This window comes from Selaginella moellendorffii, unplaced genomic scaffold, assembly GCF_000143415.4.
Source record: "Selaginella moellendorffii unplaced genomic scaffold, v1.0 SELMOscaffold_17, whole genome shotgun sequence".
NCBI lineage: Eukaryota > Viridiplantae > Streptophyta > Lycopodiopsida > Selaginellales > Selaginellaceae > Selaginella > Selaginella moellendorffii.
The window spans coordinates 1689445-1709052 of NW_003314278.1; the positions used below are offsets into that span (position 1 = coordinate 1689445).

General features: G+C 39.5%; 3 protein-coding genes across 3 annotated transcripts; 2 read left to right on the forward strand and 1 right to left on the reverse strand.

Moving 5' to 3' along the window:
- Nucleotides 1-13317: 13317 nt before the first annotated feature.
- LOC9640261 (33 kDa chaperonin) lies at nt 13318-15047 on the reverse strand. The gene is made up of 11 exons (XM_002971689.2): nt 15018-15047; nt 14826-14959; nt 14633-14704; nt 14480-14557; nt 14307-14426; nt 14175-14251; nt 14043-14112; nt 13913-13990; nt 13712-13864; nt 13555-13663; nt 13318-13509 (listed from the first exon to the last, which is right to left on the reverse strand). Exons 1-11 carry the CDS (start codon nt 15028-15030, stop codon nt 13424-13426), a joined length of 990 nt encoding a protein of 329 aa, XP_002971735.1. The 5' UTR covers nt 15031-15047; the 3' UTR covers nt 13318-13423.
- A 43-nt stretch (nt 15048-15090) lies between these two features.
- On the forward strand, nt 15091-16979 carry LOC9640262 (rhodanese-like domain-containing protein 4, chloroplastic). Its single transcript, XM_002971485.2, has 8 exons — nt 15091-15818; nt 15883-15985; nt 16046-16123; nt 16188-16259; nt 16323-16397; nt 16453-16533; nt 16588-16809; nt 16867-16979. The coding sequence occupies exons 1-8, from the start codon at nt 15187-15189 to the stop codon at nt 16918-16920; spliced, it is 1317 nt and encodes a 438-aa protein (XP_002971531.1). The 5' UTR covers nt 15091-15186; the 3' UTR covers nt 16921-16979.
- Nucleotides 16980-17103: 124 nt separating this feature from the next.
- Nucleotides 17104-19594, forward strand: LOC9639990 (polycomb group protein EMBRYONIC FLOWER 2). Its single transcript, XM_002971486.2, has 13 exons — nt 17104-17380; nt 17474-17529; nt 17594-17661; nt 17723-17775; nt 17846-17899; nt 17959-18018; nt 18084-18142; nt 18205-18810; nt 18874-18922; nt 18973-19056; nt 19118-19197; nt 19251-19340; nt 19416-19594. Exons 1-13 carry the CDS (start codon nt 17210-17212, stop codon nt 19513-19515), a joined length of 1530 nt encoding a protein of 509 aa, XP_002971532.2. The 5' UTR covers nt 17104-17209; the 3' UTR covers nt 19516-19594.
- The last annotated feature ends 14 nt before the right edge of the window (nt 19595-19608 follow it).

Sequence of the window (19608 nt, forward strand, 5' to 3'; positions counted from 1 at the left end):
ATCCAAACATTAATGTGATCTTTCCCATAACCATGGATACTGAGCCTAGCTCGGGCCTTAGATCCGACGGCCAATGGGCCTCCCCACTATCATGTTATATATATAACCCTACTTCCATTTGGGATTGAGTTTATATATATATATATATATATATATATATAAGTAAGGGTTTAAACCTCAATTAATATACCCATTCATATATCTTGAACACTCACATTGGTAGAGGTGAGGACATTGCAATTTGTCCTTGAATGGTAAAGCTTTTTAATAATGATTTATTGAATGTTTGGGATTATTTAAATTTGTATTAGTTTTTCACCAAATCTAAGATTGTAGCTATTAGATTTATTTTTCTTTTTCAATCTTTATTACATTCTCTTTTTCCACCATACCATATTGTAATCAATCACTTGAGGTTATTGATATTGCTTTGTTGAATTGAGTTTTTAATGCTATGGGGCATGATTATGTATATTGATGTTATATCCATCCTTAGTACTAACTTCCATGAAACATGATTATATAATATCTTTTTATTTTTGGTGTTCTAATATCTCCCACTAGTAGAGTGTGATTATGACATTGATTAAAGAGATGTGGATGATGCAATCTAGTTCTTGAAGAATGTTTAAAGATTGAGTTTTTGAGAAAACAATATGTATAAACTTGAGTGGGTATTTGACATTAATGAGGAATTTCATTTCTTTAGAGATTGTTAGTAGAGTTTTTCATTTTCTTAAATTGCACAAGAAATTAAAATTAAAAATATAAATGTGTCTTAAACAAAAGAATGTTTTTTGCTCTTTTTTTGGCATGAATATAATTAAAAATATAAAAAATTACATATTAGTGAATCTTTTCAAACATTCTCTCTTTACTACCATGACAACAGGAGATTAATATTATTGATTTCTTTTGTTGTTTTCTCTTGTTTAAGTGTAGTAAATTTGGCTTAATAAGCCAGATAAAAATAAGATAGAAACTTTTATATATTTCTAGTTGAACATACTTAGCTTAGGCTTTTAGTTCTCTTTTGCTCTATTTTGCGTATTGAGCACTAGTTATTCAATATTGCTATATAAGAATTTAACATATCCATTAAACACCCCTATTATTATGTCCACCAAACACCCTTGCTATCATGCCCCATATATTATTCCCATTTGTTATCTATTTATGATAATTGTCTAGATCTATCATTCAGTTCTATTGGCTATATTTTAAGGGGGTCGGGGAAACTAAAGGAGTATCTATATCTTTGCATTAAGCTATTAGTATGTATAATTATTATACTAGATGATTTTCTAGGAAGTTTAAATCTAAGAGCTTACATTTGGTATCATAGGGGTCTCAAATCTAACTCTGTTAGTTAGCTAAGGGCATCACACCACATGTTAAGATTAACATTTAGTAGAAGAGTTATAGCACCCAACTTTTATTCATAATGTAAAAAAACATAATAAATTATAAGCCACTAAAAAGAACAACTTGAGAAACAAATTTATTAAAGTTTAAATATAGGGAAAGAGCCCATAAATCTCTTTTTCTAATCAATTAAACTTCTTGAAATATTTAAGATTACATCCATAAGTTTGAATAGTACTAGGTTGGATGATTTATTTGAAAAAAGTTTCAATTGAAAATTAGGGTATAATTTTGTTTCTTTAGGATCTGAAGATTTGGGAAAGTTGAGAGTCTTGCTTTCTTGACACCCTACCCCTTAGATTTAGCCCAGCCAAAGCAACCAAATGTCCAATTAAACAAAAACTTGAGATTTGTTCTAATATAAAATATAAACTCCCAAGTTTAGAATTCCCAAGAGATTACCCAACCTAGTATTTCTTAAATTAAAAGATGTTTAATTCTAAATATCCTAAGATTTTTAACTAATTAAAAATGGGTGCACTTTTTTCCATAGATTCTTTTTCACTTTATATTTAAACTTTAATCAACCATCTTTTATTTCCTTTTATTGCTTATAGTATATTGAAATAGTATTAGACTTTGTTTCGCTTTGCATACTGGTCTGAGCATTAGGATGCTAAATGCTTTAGGACTATTGTAATATTACTTTGTATTTATGTTTCTTCATTCCTTACCTATGCACTTTGGAATTGTTCTATGCTCTTATTCTTTTACTCCTTAGTTATATGCTTAAGAATTTAATTCCATCCCTTAGTTTAGTGGCCCAAGACCCTAAAACTTATGAGTGCATAGAATATAAAAATGGAATATAGAAATATGCATATTAATTAGCCCAAAGCATTAGCTTATATACAAAAAATGAGTGGTTTGGATTGAAATCAATCCAAAAGTTTTCTTGATGATACATTTGCTATTGAATTTTGTTGGATGGTGAATCATATGTTTTCCAATTTTAATGATCTTGGTGGTTTCTATACTATCATATTGGTTTATTAGATGATAACTTTCTTAGAATAATTTTGTGTTCTAATTTAAAATTTATTCACTAGTAATTCAATCTCTAAGATATCATTATCTCTAACTTTGATATTGTCCATTTTATTGATATTTGAGTTTGGGCCAGTATAGGCAAATTGGCTTCAACACTTCGTGTGCATGGTGAAATCTTTAGTCATGGGGTAGTTACTATTGACTAATCATTGTGAGACACAAAATCCCTAGGCCCCAAAGTGGAGCCGGAAGGGTGCCATGTGGTAGTGGCCGAAGCAAAAGCCAAATGAGCGTAACACATTTGGACCAAAAGCTCTGACTTGAAAAGTCGAGAGTGGGAATGAAACTCCCAATGAAGTGCTTAAGGAACAAGCGTGAAGTGAGCGATAAGTGAGTCTCTAAAAAAGGGACATGAGTGGACTTGAGATGGAGTCCGAAATGGAGTTCGAAATGGAGTCCGAGATGGAGTCTAAAATGGACCCAAGATAGAGTCTGAAATGGAATCGAGACCGAGACCAAGGCCAAGACTGAGACCGAGACCGAGACCGAGTCCGAGTTTGAAACTGGGACCAAGACTAAGTCTGAGTTCGAGTTTGAGTCCGAGTCCAAATACTAATAGAGGCTGTTGGGTGAAAGCCCAAAGCAATCGTCCCCCAAGGGGGGGGGGGGGGGGGGGGGGCTTTGGAGGTTTCCAAAAGTATAGTAGGGAGACTGTGCGGCTTAGAGTCCAGTGGAGCGAGTTTGGCCAGAAGAGGCCACTTTGGCCTAGGAAAGGCCAGTTTGGCCTAAGAAGGCCATACCCAGTGTTGGGTGATAAATTGACCCTTAGGAAGTCCAAGACTAGAGTGAATACGGACCGATAAGCAGGGTAGTTTAGTGAAGTGTTCAAGAGCCGGCTCTAGTTCCCCCGGGAGATCGAATGGTCAATGCTCCCAATCCAAGTGTGGGTGGCACTACCTACTTGGATACCTAGCGTGGCTCAATGGAACCTTGCTCTAAACCTATGGCTAGAGCACCCAAAGGTGGAAGGCAGGGAGAGTACCCACGAGGCTCGCATAAGGCCACTGTGTTCCGAAATATTGCCCCAAAGTCCCAGGCTGTGAAAAGGAAGAGGAGCCATCCTCTAGGGTAGAGACCAAAGATACGGTCATGTGAGGAGGAAGTCCCAAAGGACTGTGGGACTTAGTGGTTGGGCTTGTGGGCTTCGATCTAGTGGTAGTGTTGGCGAACACGGCTATGGGCAGAAAGGGACTTGGTGGGGACCGGAAAAAGGGATATTGGGGAAGGTCATTCCCCATACCTGCGAGCATCCTAAGGATGTTAAGGAGTGAATTTGGGATGATCACTCATGGACAGATGGCTCAGTCTTTGAGAGACGGGGCTGTGATGTAGGTGGTGTCAGACCACTAGTGTGACCAAGGTGAATGGGCATGGCTTTAGCATAACAGGCTGATATGTCAGTGGTACCTTGGGGTGTCAATCATGGGATCAGACACGTGGAGCACTTGGACCAAGTTGTAAGCAACCAAAGGGAACGACTCGAGAGACGGTCCATGGGGTTTAAATATAGAGGGAAGAGTGCACCCCCTTTTCCAATCGGTTAATGGTCTTGGGATAGTTGGAGTTAAGCGTCCTTGGGTTTGAATAGTACTGGGCTGGGTGACCTCCCAAGAAGTCCAAACTCAGGAGCTTACACAAGTGCAATGGTTTAGTAGCATGGATGCCATTCTTGGGGCTAGTAAGTTCCTAAGTCCAAAATAGGACTTACGGAGGTTGTGAGTGAGACTCCTCCAAGTGGTCGGAGGTGTGGTTAAGTGACTAAAGTAGAATAAAAAATTTAGTCGTTTACAGTCATATCACCTACCTCTTTGTCAATGTTCCTTATTTTATTAAAAGGGTGTGACCGTGTAAACAACTTTAGTGCATGGTTATTGACTAGTTTCTCAACTAGCTCAAGTGGGAATTGATAACAGGTCCAACAATACCAACCTTTTGCTGTTGTGGCAGTAAAGAAAGAATATCTGAAAGAACTAACTAATAGGTAATTTTCGATACCTGAAGTCATATTCATGACACTTTCCCTTCTTAAGGAAGATCGACGTCCTCATCAATGCATACTCGAGTTTAGACCACTAGCAAAGAAACAACTCTAGAAAAAGTTCATGGTGATCATGTTATGTGAAAAATGCACCAACTTAAATGAATTAAGATAACTTCTTTGTCTAATGCAGATGCACTACTAACTCAAACACCTTCCGGCCATCGCTGACAAGGAAATAACCAACGGAATTAGCCACCCTTGCTACTCTAGGTGTCACCCAATTTACAAAAGTGTGATATGCCCCTGCCCATAGGGACATAGATAGAGAAGCTAGAGTCCCCAACCCTCATGAGCAAAGAAACCAAACCTGTCAGTAAGGGTTTAGATAGACTACTGTAAACATGTAGTTTAAATTGGATAAATATAAGGTAGGAACCATATGTGTTTCTTACTAAGCATACTTGGTCTGGTTCAAGAAACTTGTGTCATTGGCTTGTAATTGTTAGTATTAATCTTTGCAATATTGAGCTTGGTCCCTCAATATTCACTAAACAATAGTTTACTATGTCTGCCAAACACCTTTGTTATTATGCCTTTTGTGTTAGTGTCATTCTAGTCCCAAATGCTATTTATGGAAAGTGTTTAGATTTGCTCATTTAGCATATCTATGAAATGTAGAAATTGTCTTGAACACAATGGTGTTCCTCCTGTGTTCAAATTTGCAATTTAGAGACATTCCCTATTTAGTAAGTTTCGAGCTCATCTTAGAGACTAACTCTTGGTACTAAAGATGGCTAAAGGTGAAAGCGGGTAGGTTAGGTATGGCCAACCAATCTGAGGAATAGTCTAGCTGCCATTTGAGTGTCTGTCCTTGTTTTGTGTCCGGCTTGGGTCTAAGCCCAAGTTCCATACTATGCTAATTAGTGAAATACCCATATCCTCACGTTAAGCCACCAGTATGCTGAAATAGCACCAAACTCTATTTGGCTTTGTTTTGCATGTTGGTTCTAGCATTGAGATGCTAAATGCTTTAGGATTATTTCAAGTTACTTCATGCTTCTATCCCTTTGCTCCTTGGATTGAATGCTCGAGAGTCACTCTATGCTTTAGTGCCTTTACTCCTTGGCTTCATGTTTAGGAGTTTGGCTTTGTTCTTTCATTTAGTGGCCCAAGGCCTTGAAACTCAAATTATACACCACTATCCTTTAGACACATTGCATATGACATATGGTATATGGAGGGTTTAGGTTCCATTTCGTGGTTATCTTATGGTAAATCACCATAGGATGAAGGGTGAAAATCACATATGCTACAATCATAGCTATACACTTGGACCTCACATCATCCCTTTCTCTTAGAATGATGGAAGTAAAAAGAAAGACTTGAGAGATGATCTATAGAGGTTAAATATACAAAGAAAGGGTTTATGAATAAAAGTGCACCCTCTTTTCTAATCAGTTAAAAGTCTTGGGATACTTGGGTTAATTGTCCTTGGGTTATTGGGTTGGGTGAGCTTTTGAGAAGTCTAAATTCAGGAACTTACAGTATTGTAAGATGGGGAAAACTAACTAACATTAAGTTATTTATTTTATATTCTGCAGGTAAATAATGATGGGAGTTATAGTGTCGTTATTGTCCCACTTATATATGGCCTAGGTGTTTGATAGACTCTACTCGAACAAGTGGAAGAATACTTATAAAATATTGATTCTATAACCTAGCATTGGCAACTCATGGCAATTGCAAATATAAACCCAACTCCGTTAGTAGTATTGAATCATGACCATATAAGAGTTTATATAGTGAAGCACCAATAGAACTCTGCACCCTTGTAACATATGCATATCAAAGAGAAAGCAAATAACCATCCAAAATCCGAATGCTGAAAATTCACGTACTTCACAATCATCCTTTTAAAGGTCCGGACAAGCCATTCCACTAAACCATTTAACTGTGGATGATAAATAATCATGAAAGTGTGGCTTAACTCCAACCGAGACGTCAAACATGAAATGCTTTAGCGGGACCATTATTCGATCTACTCTAGACAGAAATGCTAGAACACCACTCAATTAAAGAGGAAGTATCTAACAACAATTATAAATGCACTAGTAAGAGCACTAATTTCCACTCTGTAACTCAAGTAGTTAGAAGCAATAATAATATACTTATTGCTAACAATCGATTATGGAAAATGCCATATTAGATCAAATACCACCACTCAAATGGACAAGAAACTATAATGGACTTCAACTATCCTTCTGCAGCACAAAAGGGAGTATTATAAGTTTAGCACCAAAATTAACTATGCATATACTGGATAATATAATGTCACATCTTCAGCCAATAAAAAGACCTACACATCTTTTTATATGAAGGTGTCCTATATATCCATCTAGAATAGGAGAATCATAGTAGATATGGAAAAAACATAGAATAAAGATCAAAGGCACCACCAGCCATAAATGATCATCATAATCTATCCCTACAAAATAAAGAAGATTGTCCTCAAAGCAATATTGAGAATATAAATACTAAAATAGTAAGTCATCAGCAAGTGATACAAGATTTTTAAATGCATTGCAAAGCCTTTAAATCCACAATTCAATCTTTTGAGCCTCACGAACCTCATCAAAAGAAGGTAAATCTTGCTTTGAACCTTGTGAACACTAAACATTAAATACAACAACTACTGCTAGTATAGAAACTTTGTCTAAAAAATCCACAAATGCTAAAACAATAGGCTTGTTAGAAACATGAGAAGATAGCGAAGAAGGAAGAGGTGGTCAAGAAAGGGTAGCAATATCAACCATAGAACTCCCTAGGCGATTAAGAATATTAAAATCATATATCTAAAGTTTTAAATCCCACTGAGTAGTATAACTAAGTTCTTCTACTTCAATAATGAAGTAGCTACATTATAATCACCTTTTAGTAATGTCAGAGAACTATATAATTATGCATGAAGTTTCTTGAAACCCCAAACTACTGCTAAACACTCCTTCTCTATCATAGAGTAATTCACCTCCACTAGTTATAATGTATAAGTGATATATGTAATAAGATGGTGTTGACTAAGGACACTTCGGCTCTCTTACATCAATACACCTCCAAAATTGATATCAAAAGCATTCACGCATAAAATGAAAATTCGAGTATAATTAGGATATGCCAAAATTGGAGAAGTTGTCAATAGTTCATTGAGATCCTTAGCACCTTCTCACAGTCCACAGACTAAATTAAAGACAATGTTAATGACTTTAGCAACACTCACAATGGTGGAAAGTTGTTGGAGCATTGTTCAAACCAAATGACATCACCAAAAATTTGTACAAACCAAATAGTGTATATAAAGTAGTCTTAGAAATATCTTTTTCAGCCATTGACATTTTCTAGTACCCAAAAGCAAAATTTAACTTGGTGAATTAACGCCTTTTCCCTAGATGATCCAAGATATCAACACTGTGAAGAAGAGGGTACACATTTGGGATCATCACTTTGTTTAACGGATGATAATTAATGTAGAAATGAATACTCCTATTAGGGTTTGTCACAAGATGGCCGAAGAACTCTGTGATTTTCGAATAACACCCTTTTCCAACATCTCCTTGATGTTTACACATAAAATCTTGATCTCTTTTGGTAACCGACGATGAATATTAACCTTGATTGGATGAGCATCCCCAATTGGAATATGATGATGTGTTGTAATCTTGGCCTAGAATATAGTGATGTGTTGCAATCTTGGCCCCAAACAATAGGTTAAATTCAAATAGATCAGCATGCTCTTTATGAGCTGGTAAACCATTGCAACACAAAGACTATCGGAAGGATTAGAAAAGGGAATAGAGGAATAAGATAGAAATATAGAAAGAAGTAATAAAGAGACAAAAGTGATAGAAGCAAAGGTAGAAGCAAACAAAGAGGAACAGAAGTGGGAGGAATGGAAAAAATATAAAAAAGTATGAGACAAGGGGGAAAAGCCTCAAAGTCACATTTGGCATAATTATGCTGCAACTAATCTATACAAAGGATGAAGTTAGAAGCTTGAGTTGACATCACCTACAATGACTGTAGCTCAAACTCAAAATCACCCACACAGACAATTAAGTCTGCCTCATCCTATACATATACGTGTGTACGGTGTTGCCATAAAGAATGAAAACTAGCTTTGCCACACGATGCAACTATAGATGGCAACATATGGCAATAGGCCAAAAAGCAGAAAATAAACTCAAGCTTGTATCAACCAATATAAAGAGAATAATAGGAGATCTCTTATTATAAAAATGAGCTTGAAAAGTAAACACTAGATAAACTAGTGCCAAGTGAACCCCTTAATGATACTCCCAAAAGAAAGATGGAGGGGTGACTGACCTATTCGCGCATGGACCCTTCATTACTTATGTCACTCCTCATTTCCCAAAAGCATCTCGGTGTCTAAACCTTCTACTATAGCAGCACCAACAAGATATTGTTGACACCAAGGTCTCCACATAGGAAATGAAAGTTGCTAATTCGGAAAATGCTAATAATGCCAATACGTGTAACTAACTTCATCACATGCCTAATAGTGAATATCACGACCACAACTATATCCTTGCCTTTGTCTTTGTACTTGAGTAGCAATAATATCAACCTCTATTAGAATAAAACCATCTCCCACAAGAAGTAAAGCTGAAGAATGTGCAACAAGTGGAAAAGGTGACGTTTTATAACGTTGTACTAAGCGAAGAGCATCATCAAGGTAAGTGCATGCATAAGTTTTATAAAATTTTAATGAAATGTTGGCCACAACATTCTAAACTTAATCCGTTCTAACATATTTAGCTCTACATGAAGCAAGAGGCTTTAAAAATGAATGCCAAATTGCATCATAGACTTAGATGGCCTTTGATGAAGACAATCCAATTGTTGGAAGGTATCATTATATAATTGTCAGCATGTTCAAATGCATGTTTGAAGACGTTCAGGAAAATACTCTAGTTCTCACAAGTGGATGTGCTCAAACCATTCTACCATTGTAGTGCCATCTCTTGGAGACATATGGGAAATTCACACAAACATTAAGCATTATCCCAAAAGTGATATGTGGCAATCACCATGAAGTGATTAAACCAATTGTACATATCATCCCCAAGATTCCCATGGAAGAACTTTGACCAAACTCGAGGATTGGCAATAAAAGTAAAAGGAGTTGTACCATGCGCTATGAATGCCACCATTAATTGAGTTTGATTATTCAATTGCAACTACATAACGTTAAGCAATTACACCAACTATTGCTCCAAAGTCAAAGGAGAAAGAGGCATTTACTTTACTATGAAGATGAACGAAAAGAAAAAGCAAAAGAGAAGAAGTTGAGAAAAGGTATAGCAAAAAGGAGATCTAAACAATGCAAAAGTTAAATCTAAACTAAAATCTCAAATCTCAACATTCCTTAGGGACAGTCAAAGTTGCCCCTCACTTCCACCAATGTGAGTGCATGAAATATAAAAATGAAATATAAAATTGTGCATATTAATTAGCCCAAAAACTTTAATTTATATACAAGAGCAAGTGGTTTAGATTGAAACCAATCTGATAGCTACCAAAATCTCACTATGCTAATATTAGTATATGACATTTTAGCCATACAATTGGACCTCACAAGTTATTTCCTTTTATTACTTATAGTATATTGAAATCTTTATTTAGCTTGCTTTGCATACTAGTCTTAGCATTAGGATGCTAAATGCTCTAAGACTTTTATAATATTACTCTTTATTTATATTTCTTCACTCCTTCTATGCACTTAGGAACTCTTATTATTTTGTTCCTTAGTTATATGCTCAAGACTTTGATTCCATCCCTTAGTTTAATAGCCCAAGACTCTAAAACTCAAATCTCATTCTAATGCCTTTGGCACACATATATAAGGGTTAGATTTCACTTTGTTGTTATTCTATAGTAAATCATTATAGAGCAAAGGGTGAAAATTATATACACTACATTTCCTAATTTCTTAACTTTGCCACCATCTTAGATTTCAAGTGCTTTTTTCTCATATATAGATTATAGTATTTTCTTTTCCTAATATGTTAATCAATTTTGACTTATGATTTTTTTTCTTAATTTAGTATTAAGTTGAGTATTTTCTGTCCTCCTCATATTAATCTAGATGTTGAGTATATGGGTGAAGCTAAGATTCTTATTTTGTTTTGTTGGTGGATTCTTTTATTGTTTCTTATATTGAATATTCCTTTATTCTAATAGTTGAATAACTTTTGCCAAAATTTAAATTGAGTGCATTCTCTTTAATAAAACTACTGCTAAATATATTTGCCTTACCATTGCTACTAAGAATTTTGTTCCATTCTTTTAATAGTATAGATTTTCTAATGATTTTCTTATCTCAATTGTTAAATTATATGTTAAAAAGGTTGAGTGGTATGCATATCTTGTTTACCTTGTGGTGGCTGATATATTTTATAGCAAGATATCCTCTATTATCTAGCTTTTCTACTTGGATAGACTTTTATAATAAGATGAGCATATTTTTTATTTATTTATCCATTTCTATTTTGATAATTACTAAAATTCCTCTTTCAATGCTTCTTTACTCACATTTTTCTTCTTCCATAATATTTATTTCTCAATTTTTCACACTTTTTCCTTTTTATTTTAATATTGCAAGCTTTTTACTCTTTGGAAGAGTAAGGGACAAATGAGAGTTCAATCTTGACAATGGAGTGAAGATGAACTAATACAATAGTAGAATGAGGATGAACGATATGAATTGTAGAGTGAGGATGATTATATCAAGTTTTAATAGAACATTTACCCCTAACATAGTAGGCTGAACAAATATAATAGTAGAGTGAAGCTAAATAAAGATGGCAAAGTGAAAACAAGTGTAATAATGAAATATGTATATACATTCCCCATGTCTTATCAAAATTAATATAAAAACTAAGCATGCTACCAACTACCTAATGCTATTCTCCCACCATACATCTAAAACTAATTGTAAGCAACCAAAGGGAACAACTCAATAAATGATTTGTAGGGGTTCAAATATAAAAAGAAAAAACCCATAAATAAAAGTATATCCCTTTTTCTAATCAGTTAAGGGTTTTAAGATATTTGGGGCTAACTGTCCTTGAGTTTAAATAATAAATAATATTAAGTTGGGTGATTTCTTGGAAAGTCTAAACTTAAGAGCTCACATTTAATATTAACTCGATTCGAAGGTGTAAAAAAAGTGGGGCTAAGGAACTTTATTGATTACCTTTAGCTAGGCTCGACCAAAAGGGTAAAATGTAAAGACTATACGTGGCAGTGTTGTTAAATTAATCATTTACACTACGTTTGCAATAGGAGATTTAGATGGATTTCATTATTCACTGTCCTACCAAAGCATGGGAACCACTTGGTGTGCCAATATTTTAATTGTGTGGGGTTGAATGAGAAGGCAAACCCCACACAATTAAAATATAGCAGACCATATGGCTCCCATGCTTTGGTAGGATAGAGAATAATGAAATCTATCTATAATGATAATGTAATAAACTTCAAAATGTTGTTCTTTATTTAATAAAATAATTTATATATGTAAAACTAGATAAGACATCTTTAGTGGCCTTCTTGCATTGTTCTTTGTAAACACCTCTATAGCAGTTTTAAATTCTAATTTTAACAAAATAAAATTTTTAATGAGTAATGATCAAATTTTATTGTTTAATGAATACTTAAACGTTGAAAAACACACACACACACACAATTCCTTTAAAATGTGTCATAGTCATGATGAACATGCATCTAATGCCCCAGAGCTAGTTGATCTCTATGTTGCAATTTATGTTTGATCAAGCAAGTGGGGCTGGAGCAGTAACAAAAACTATGCACAGTCCATGACTTTGTCAATTTAGGCATCAACTTGCACTCTTGGCTTTATAAATTGAGTAGAACATTCCCGCTGTCACTGTCGGATTTATTAATGCCATTAAAAAGATGTTTACAGAGGACAATGCAAAAACTATATTACTTCAAAAATGTTTCAGGTGGCTAAGCTCGAGGCCATGGATTATAGAAAAACCCTTGACAAAGTGGCATGGGACATAGTAAACTTTGGCCTTGTTGCAATCCTTCTCTTCCCAGGAGAATGCACATAGTAATTCCAAGTCAGCATGTGATGGGAAATTAGATCCAGTCAACTCTAGTGCCATAATCGCAGGTCATGGCATGCAAAAGTCTTTTCTAAACAGCCAAATCGCAAGGTTTTCTTTCATGGTGCCCTTTGTTTCTTTTAGATATTCAATCCTAATGTTTTATTTTGATCGAGAAAGGAAGTTGAGAAAGGCACCTTAAAATCAGATACAAGCTGCCTATGAAGGGCCTATGCAATTGACCATTTTGTTTTGGCGGCTTTGGTGCATATCCAAGGATCATAACGTTCCAAGACATTGCAGTCTTCTCTTTTACCTCTCTTCTTCTATTTTCAGGCTTTGCTACCTTGGGCCACGCTGGAAGGTTTGAAGGAGCCATGGGCACCGCAAGAGAAACCAGCAAAGGAAACAATCTCTATGCATCCCCTCCAGGGATCCGAAAGGCACACTACGTGTAGAAACAAAGGGGGAGAAACAAACTAGCAGCAGAGGAAATCAATCATGATTTTTGTTTTTCTTTGTATTTTTGTCTTTATTTTGTACTCTTACAGATTCCACAACCAAAGAAATGCAAGGACTTTTTGGGGAGAATAATAACAAATCGGAGTTACGAAACTATGAGATGATCTATGTGATGACAATTGAGTGTCAAATTCTGAGGAGCTGAGGAGCATCTTGCGAATTCTCTATAAGACTCATTTATAAGCTCGTATGAACTTTTAAAAATGCTATTATTAACATTACAATGCAGCAAATTATTTAATTCAATGAAAGCCTGATCTTTAACATTCTTAGTAGTTCTTAGTAAATAAGAATGTTCTTAGGAATGTGTGAATATTTCTTTCAAGTCTTCTTCCACAAACCGGACAGTCTCAGCGCAAAACTCGCATTTCACTTCCACATAGCCTGCAAACAACCGCTGGGGCTGAGATTTTTACACGTCAAAGTTACCGTTTTCACTGAGGAGTTCTCTCACATCGCTTGCTCCCAAAGAAGCCACTGCCCGTATCATCCGAGGCTTGAGGTCCTCGACGCCGCAAGGCCCGAATTCCGGAAAAACCTGATACACGAGAATCTTACTTTAATTTGATAAAGAAAGGTTACGTACCGGATCACTGAAACTATCGGTGCCGATTCCTTCCAATAGGCGAGTTATCATCTCCCGAGCAGTCATATCCAAAGAAGGATCCGACAAAGAATGCATGCTTGCGACGTTCTTTTCGAGCCGCGTAAGAGTTTCTTCCGAGCAAAACGGCAGTGCCTGATCGTCAGGATCATTCGTGAGCCGTAGGAACAAGCAAAGACTAACCTGCACGAGGTATCCCCGAGCAGCTTTCACCGTGCCTTGAGTACTAAACGCTACTCCAATTCCGAGGGCAGTGTTTATCTGGCGAAGTAGAAACATTAAATCGTTGCTTTATGCAGCGGCCAGCCATTACCTGTTCGCTCTCAGCAAGATATCGAGCTATGTCTTCTGCAACTTCACCGCTGTATATCGGCGTGCTACCACTGCATAAACATTCTTTGATCGTCAAGTAACGCGTCCACTTTCGTACAAAACTTGAGTTTACGTGTATGGCTGCTTCCACCGAGGATGATTCCGCACGACATTTAGAGCACCAGCACCGACAGCAGTCCCTACATCAAGCTGATGTCCGAGAATAATCAATCCTATAATAACTTAGATCAAAGAAGTAACGTACTTTTCCTTGCGAGGTTAGAGGAAGGTCGCACAAAGGATTTGAAACAAAACCTTTGACAAGTTTCGACTGGGAGGCCACTGTTGTCATTTGTCCTAAAGGCCCTCTACCTAGAAAACTTATCTGTAAAAACACAGTAAGGAAGTCTTCCTGAAACTTTTCCACATGAAAATCACCTGGACAGTCTCAGCGTCATCCTTAAGTGAAGCTACTAAAAGTGTTCCCAGAAGCGCTCGACCAAGAGCTGCGGAGGCCTTAAGAAAGAATATAAAGTTCAAACGACATATCAGTTCCAAAGAAGAAACTTAAAGTGTCGAGAAAAAACAAACCGTCGGAGATGTTTGATGACGGCGCTGGGCCTCTTGGACCAAATGATTTCCAACAATACTAAGAACAGAGACCTGAGTGGAATAGAAAAACCAAAGAGAAAACAAGAACAAAGGAAAAATCAATCAATACAACAAGCTTTGATCTTGGGGGAGAGCATTACCAGCTTGCAACAGGGGTGTATCTCTTGTATACCTCAGCATTCTTGGAAACACATCGCAAAATCTGATCGTTTCCACTGGCCGAGCAGCGTAGCGCCATAGCTCCCCTTCTCTTCGAATTCCTGGCACTAAAATCCCACGCATTGTGCCCGATACAGCAGGCGCTAGCTGAAAGATCGCAATGGAAATGAGAAGAACGAACAAGCGGAGGGGCGCCGGCGCTTACCTCGACAAGCCATAGCCCCGAGATTTAGGGTTTATTTTTCCCGGGCATTTTTCGTTTTAGGGCTTATCTTATAATCCGCTGGCCAGTTCCTTGCCACGTGTCAGAGCATCATCGCCAGGTGGCGCAGTGGAAGGCTATGGCGGAAGAATGGAGCCTGTGATCTACCACAATGGAGATGGTACGTGATCTCACGGCTTCGCTCCTCCCTCCCTGGGCGTCCAAGCCCTCTCTTCCAGCAGCGGCGGAGCTCAGGCTGCCGCCATTGTCGATCCACAGGCGGATCGCTCAAGTGTCGCAGCACGCCGCATTGGCGCTGATCGGCTCGGGAATTTCGACCGGGATCGCGTCCGCGCTGCCGGAATACGATGAAATTATCCAGCGCGCGGCTGGAGCGGCGACTCCAATCGACGCGGCATCGGCAATCAGCCCCGCGGATGGCATCGATTTCAGCGTCGCGGAGTCCGTGCTAGGTTTTGTATCGGATAATCCCGCGGCCGTGGCTGGAGGTCTTCTGGCAATCGCACTGCCGGTTCTCATTTCGAGATTGGCCGGAGGGAAGCAGCCATGGGGTGTCGTGTCCGCCAAAGAAGCGTATGAGAAGCTCGCAGTGAAGGATCCAGCGTTCCAGATTTTGGATATCCGAGAGCCCAGCGACATCAAGGCCGAGGGGACGCCGGATTTGAGGCAATTCAAGAAGAGAGTGCTCCAGGTTTCGTTCTCTCAGGAGCAGGATGCTTTCGTCGCGAAAGTGAAGAGCAAATTCAAGGATCCGGCAAGCACAACCTTGTACATTCTCGATCGGTACGTGATCCTCCTCGAGCTAGAAGCTTTTGTTCTTGGATGATCTAAACCACTGTGATCACAGCTTTGATGGGAACTCGTTAGCAGTCGCCAAGTTGCTAGCTACCAATGGCTTTAAGGAGGCTTATGGTATCAAAGATGGTGCCGAAGGTGGCCGAGGCTGGCAAGTAAGTTTCTTTCTCCCTGTGCTTTCTTTGGTCACACAAAATAAATCTGGAGGTTTGCAGCAAAGCGAATTGCCATGGTTGCTACCACGGAAGGGACTCTCGCTCAACCTGGATGCTCTGAAAGAAGCCATTCAGTTTGTAAGTTAAGGCACAGGGTTTTGTTTCTTCGCGTGTTTTCTCTTTGATGAATTCGGGCATTCAGGAAAGTGATCTTGTCCCAGCGACATTGGGAGTGGCTGCTGCTGCCGGGGTCGGCCTCGTTGTTTTCTCCGAGGTAAAACGAAAGAAAGAACGACGAAAAAAAGTTTGATCTTTTGATGAACTCTTCCTCTCCCAGGCAGAAACAGCTCTCCAGCTCGTCGGGACTGTCGCGCTCCTCCAGCTCTTTGCCAAAAAGTTCTTGTTCGCCGAGGTTGGACAAACTCACGCTCACGCATTCGAGTCCAGCCTAACACACTCGTTTGCAGGACCGGAAGAAAACGCTGCAACAGATCAAGACGTTTCTCGACACCAAGGTCGCTCCGAAAGAGCTCGTTGAAGAGATCCAGGTAGAGTCACACAAAAACTCTAGTCCCTCTGCGATGCTAAACTCTTGAGATCAGGGCGTTGGCAAGGCCTTGCTTCCCAAGTTTGAGGAAGTATCGGCTGGGAATGGTGCCGTAGTTTCAAGCGATCCTGCTTCTGTTAATGAAGAGAAGGTGGTCGAAGCTTCACCTCCAGCTCCAGCTCCAATCGTCGCTGCAAAAGAAGAAGAAACTCCAGCACCGAGCTCACAATCTTCGGAAGAGAAGAAGCCATCAAGACCGTCGTCGCCTTACATCCTGGTAAGCTCAAACTCTGGATTAAGATAGATGAAGCTAACTTTCCACAAATTGTCACAGTATCCAGATCTAAAGCCACCAAGCTCGCCAACGCCATCGAGGCCAGAAAAATAGCAAAAGAATCTCCAGTTTTGTTTGGACTCGAATAAAAACGCGAGGTGTCTCGTTGGATATTTACCGCGTGGATGGAGAGAGTAAAACTCGAATTGACCGTTTTGTTTGATCCTCCAAAGTACCTGGGGAATATCCCCAACCACCGCAAATCTAAAAACCCTACCAGGAAGATCCACAGCGCGGGGGAGGGGGCGGCGAGGGCGCCAGTATAGATCCGCCCGGCTCGAGCGCCTAGCGATTTCCTGGGGTATGTAGGCTCGCAGGGATTTGGGAGTGGCCGGGGCGCGCGATGACCTTGGCGGAGTCATCGCGGCCGTCATGGCCGAATCACTCCATGGATTTGGGGAAAGATATGGAGAGAATGGCGGTGGTGGATCAAAAGGCAGCTCAAGAGAGTCTTTACCAGTATTGCAAGCCGGTGGAGCTCTACAACATCATCCAGCGCCGAGCTATCGTCCAGGTAGCGTTCTTGAGCTTGTTTTCCTTCTCTTTTTTTTTTTGTTTTGGTTTCGTTCTTTCTTGGGGTCTAAAGAATTTTTTTTCTTTGTTGTAGCCTATCTTTCTCCAGCGCTCCCTGAGCTACAAGATTCAAGCGAGACGCGAGAGACGGTAAAGTTCTACCTGCATTCTTTTCTTTTCCACCAATTGATGTTGTTCCTTGCTTAGAACGCAGCTGTAGGCCTCTTGGAAGGGTGATATTTCATTACCTATACTACTTCAACAGGCTTCGCAAAATTGAAGGTTTTGCGTGTTCTTGCGTTTAGCGAGATCTCCGCTTGACAGTGTTTTGTTGTGCTTCCAGCGACGGAGAATTTTTCGTGCCCTTTTTGCCTGGCTTGCTGCTGGACTTTCAAGGTAAATATCGAAACTTTTGCCTTTTAGTTTCAAGAGATTACGAAGTTTCTTGCGTTTCATTCATTCACAGGGTTTGCGTTGTCACTTGGACTCGTCGCATGATCGTTTCAATTTTGAATACTCGGTTTGCCGTCTTGCCGCCTTAAAACAGGGTTTCGTGACCGTTGTTTATGCTTTTGTCAGGCTACGGGGGATATCCAGGCCGTTATCGTTACTTGTAAGAGCGCTATCTACGGATTCGAGGTGATTTTTCCTTTCCAGCCGCATTTATAATTCTGTTACTAAGCATCCGCTTTGTTTTCCTTAAGAGTATTGACAGTGACATTGAAGTCTTGAGTGATCCTAGACTAAAGAGTTTTTACTATTGGTGAGTGTCAATTTCACGTTGCGGGAGGAGCTTAAAACTTTCTATTGATTTGCTGCTTGCAGCTCTCATGTTAGTTCCGTTAAAAGACAGAGGTTGAAGTCTTATCGGCTCACTCAAACAGAACTCCGGACCAATGGTCACCTGGAAAACGGCAAAACTATTCTGGTGCGTAAAGGCTACGAGCATTCTACTGGCAGTTTCAAGGATTCAACATGCACGACCGCTTTTGGAGCTGTGTTGCACTCGAACGGTCACGGGGGCAACCAGCTCTTCAAGCAAGTACCGATCTACTTGGCCGACGGTTCCTCTCAAAGGTTGGAGTCGCAGCTGAGAAAGAAGTCCGACGACACAGCACACAATGCAGAGGAAACTCGCTCGGTGGCGAGTACATCGGAGAAAGAGTTGGACGCGAGGCAGGAGTTTTTGAGAACTATCTCCTTGTCGGACAGGCGTTTTTCTCTTCCTCCGCCAAAGAAGCAGCGCGGGGAAAAGACTGGAGAAGTTTTCAAAGGTGTCCCTCCAGCTTCTGCAGCGAGCGGAAGTTTAATCCGCGCTGGTGCATCCCGCGATGGTTTGGCCTTGCTTCCTCCGAAGAAGCTCGTGAGATCCTCTGGCCCGAGGGTGGAGAAAAGCCGCAAGGTCACGAGTGAGCGCGCTGAAGCACGAAAGTAAGCGTTCTGTTCTGGCACAAACTTTGTGATCTCGTACTGACAATTCTTTCGAGTGTGCAGTCGAGCTTTACTTCTGAAGCGTCAGTTCTTTCATGCGCACACCGGTCAGGTAAGTCAGTAGTCTTTCCGGAGTTCGAGTCTAAATCATTCGTGTTTCAGCCCATGGCAAGCGAGCAGCTATTGTCTGACAAGGACAGCGAAGACGAGCTCGACGATGCAATTGCGAGTCTGGAAGATTGTCGGGTATGAGAACTCTGTCAAACGGATTCCTAGCACATGTCTCTGAGAACGCAATTCCTTTCAGATGCTGGACGACTTTGTCGACGTGACGAAGGATGAGAAGGATGTTATGCACCGCTGGAACGATTTTGTTCGTAGACAAAGGTGAGAGAGACACAACCTTTGTTTTTCTAGCTTGGATCAACACGCTGCTACAGAGTTATAGCCGATGGTCATTGTCCGTGGGCGTGTCAGGCTTTCGTAAAGCTCCATGCGGAAGAGTTTCGCAAATCTCCTTCTCTGCGCAGGTAAGCGACACCCCCTTTGTTTGGTTTGGTTTTGTTCTTTAGTTTCTAAGCTTCTTTTTTTTTAATCTGTGGAAGGTGCTTCATGTTCCTACTTGTCAAGTTCTGGAACAACCATTTGATCGATGGCCAGGTCATGAATGACTGCCTATCTACAATTGACGTGTTGGGGCATTAAACTTCCCTGGCTCGCAAAAGGAAAGAAAGAAGAAGAGGGAGAAATTCATTTAATTACAAGCTTCCAAAATGTTACTGGCTTGGACGATTGTAC

Coding starts and splice junctions, on each gene's coding strand:
- LOC9640261 (XM_002971689.2), bottom strand. Junction 14,705..14,825: donor GTGTTTCCAAGAATGCTGAG/GTATACAAGAGA, acceptor TATTCCACTCAG/GTCTCTGTTCTTAGTATTGT. Junction 14,113..14,174: donor CGGTGGAAGCAGCCATACAC/GTAAACTCAAGT, acceptor ATGTTTATGCAG/TGGTAGCACGCCGATATACA.
- LOC9640262 (XM_002971485.2), top strand. CDS start 15,187: ATGGAGATGGTACGTGATCTCACGGCTTCGCTCCTCCCTCCCTGGGCG. Junction 15,986..16,045: donor AAGGTGGCCGAGGCTGGCAA/GTAAGTTTCTTT, acceptor GGAGGTTTGCAG/CAAAGCGAATTGCCATGGTT. Junction 16,810..16,866: donor CGTCGTCGCCTTACATCCTG/GTAAGCTCAAAC, acceptor AAATTGTCACAG/TATCCAGATCTAAAGCCACC.
- LOC9639990 (XM_002971486.2), top strand. CDS start 17,210: ATGACCTTGGCGGAGTCATCGCGGCCGTCATGGCCGAATCACTCCATG. Junction 18,143..18,204: donor CTAAAGAGTTTTTACTATTG/GTGAGTGTCAAT, acceptor TGCTGCTTGCAG/CTCTCATGTTAGTTCCGTTA. Junction 18,923..18,972: donor TTCATGCGCACACCGGTCAG/GTAAGTCAGTAG, acceptor TTCGTGTTTCAG/CCCATGGCAAGCGAGCAGCT.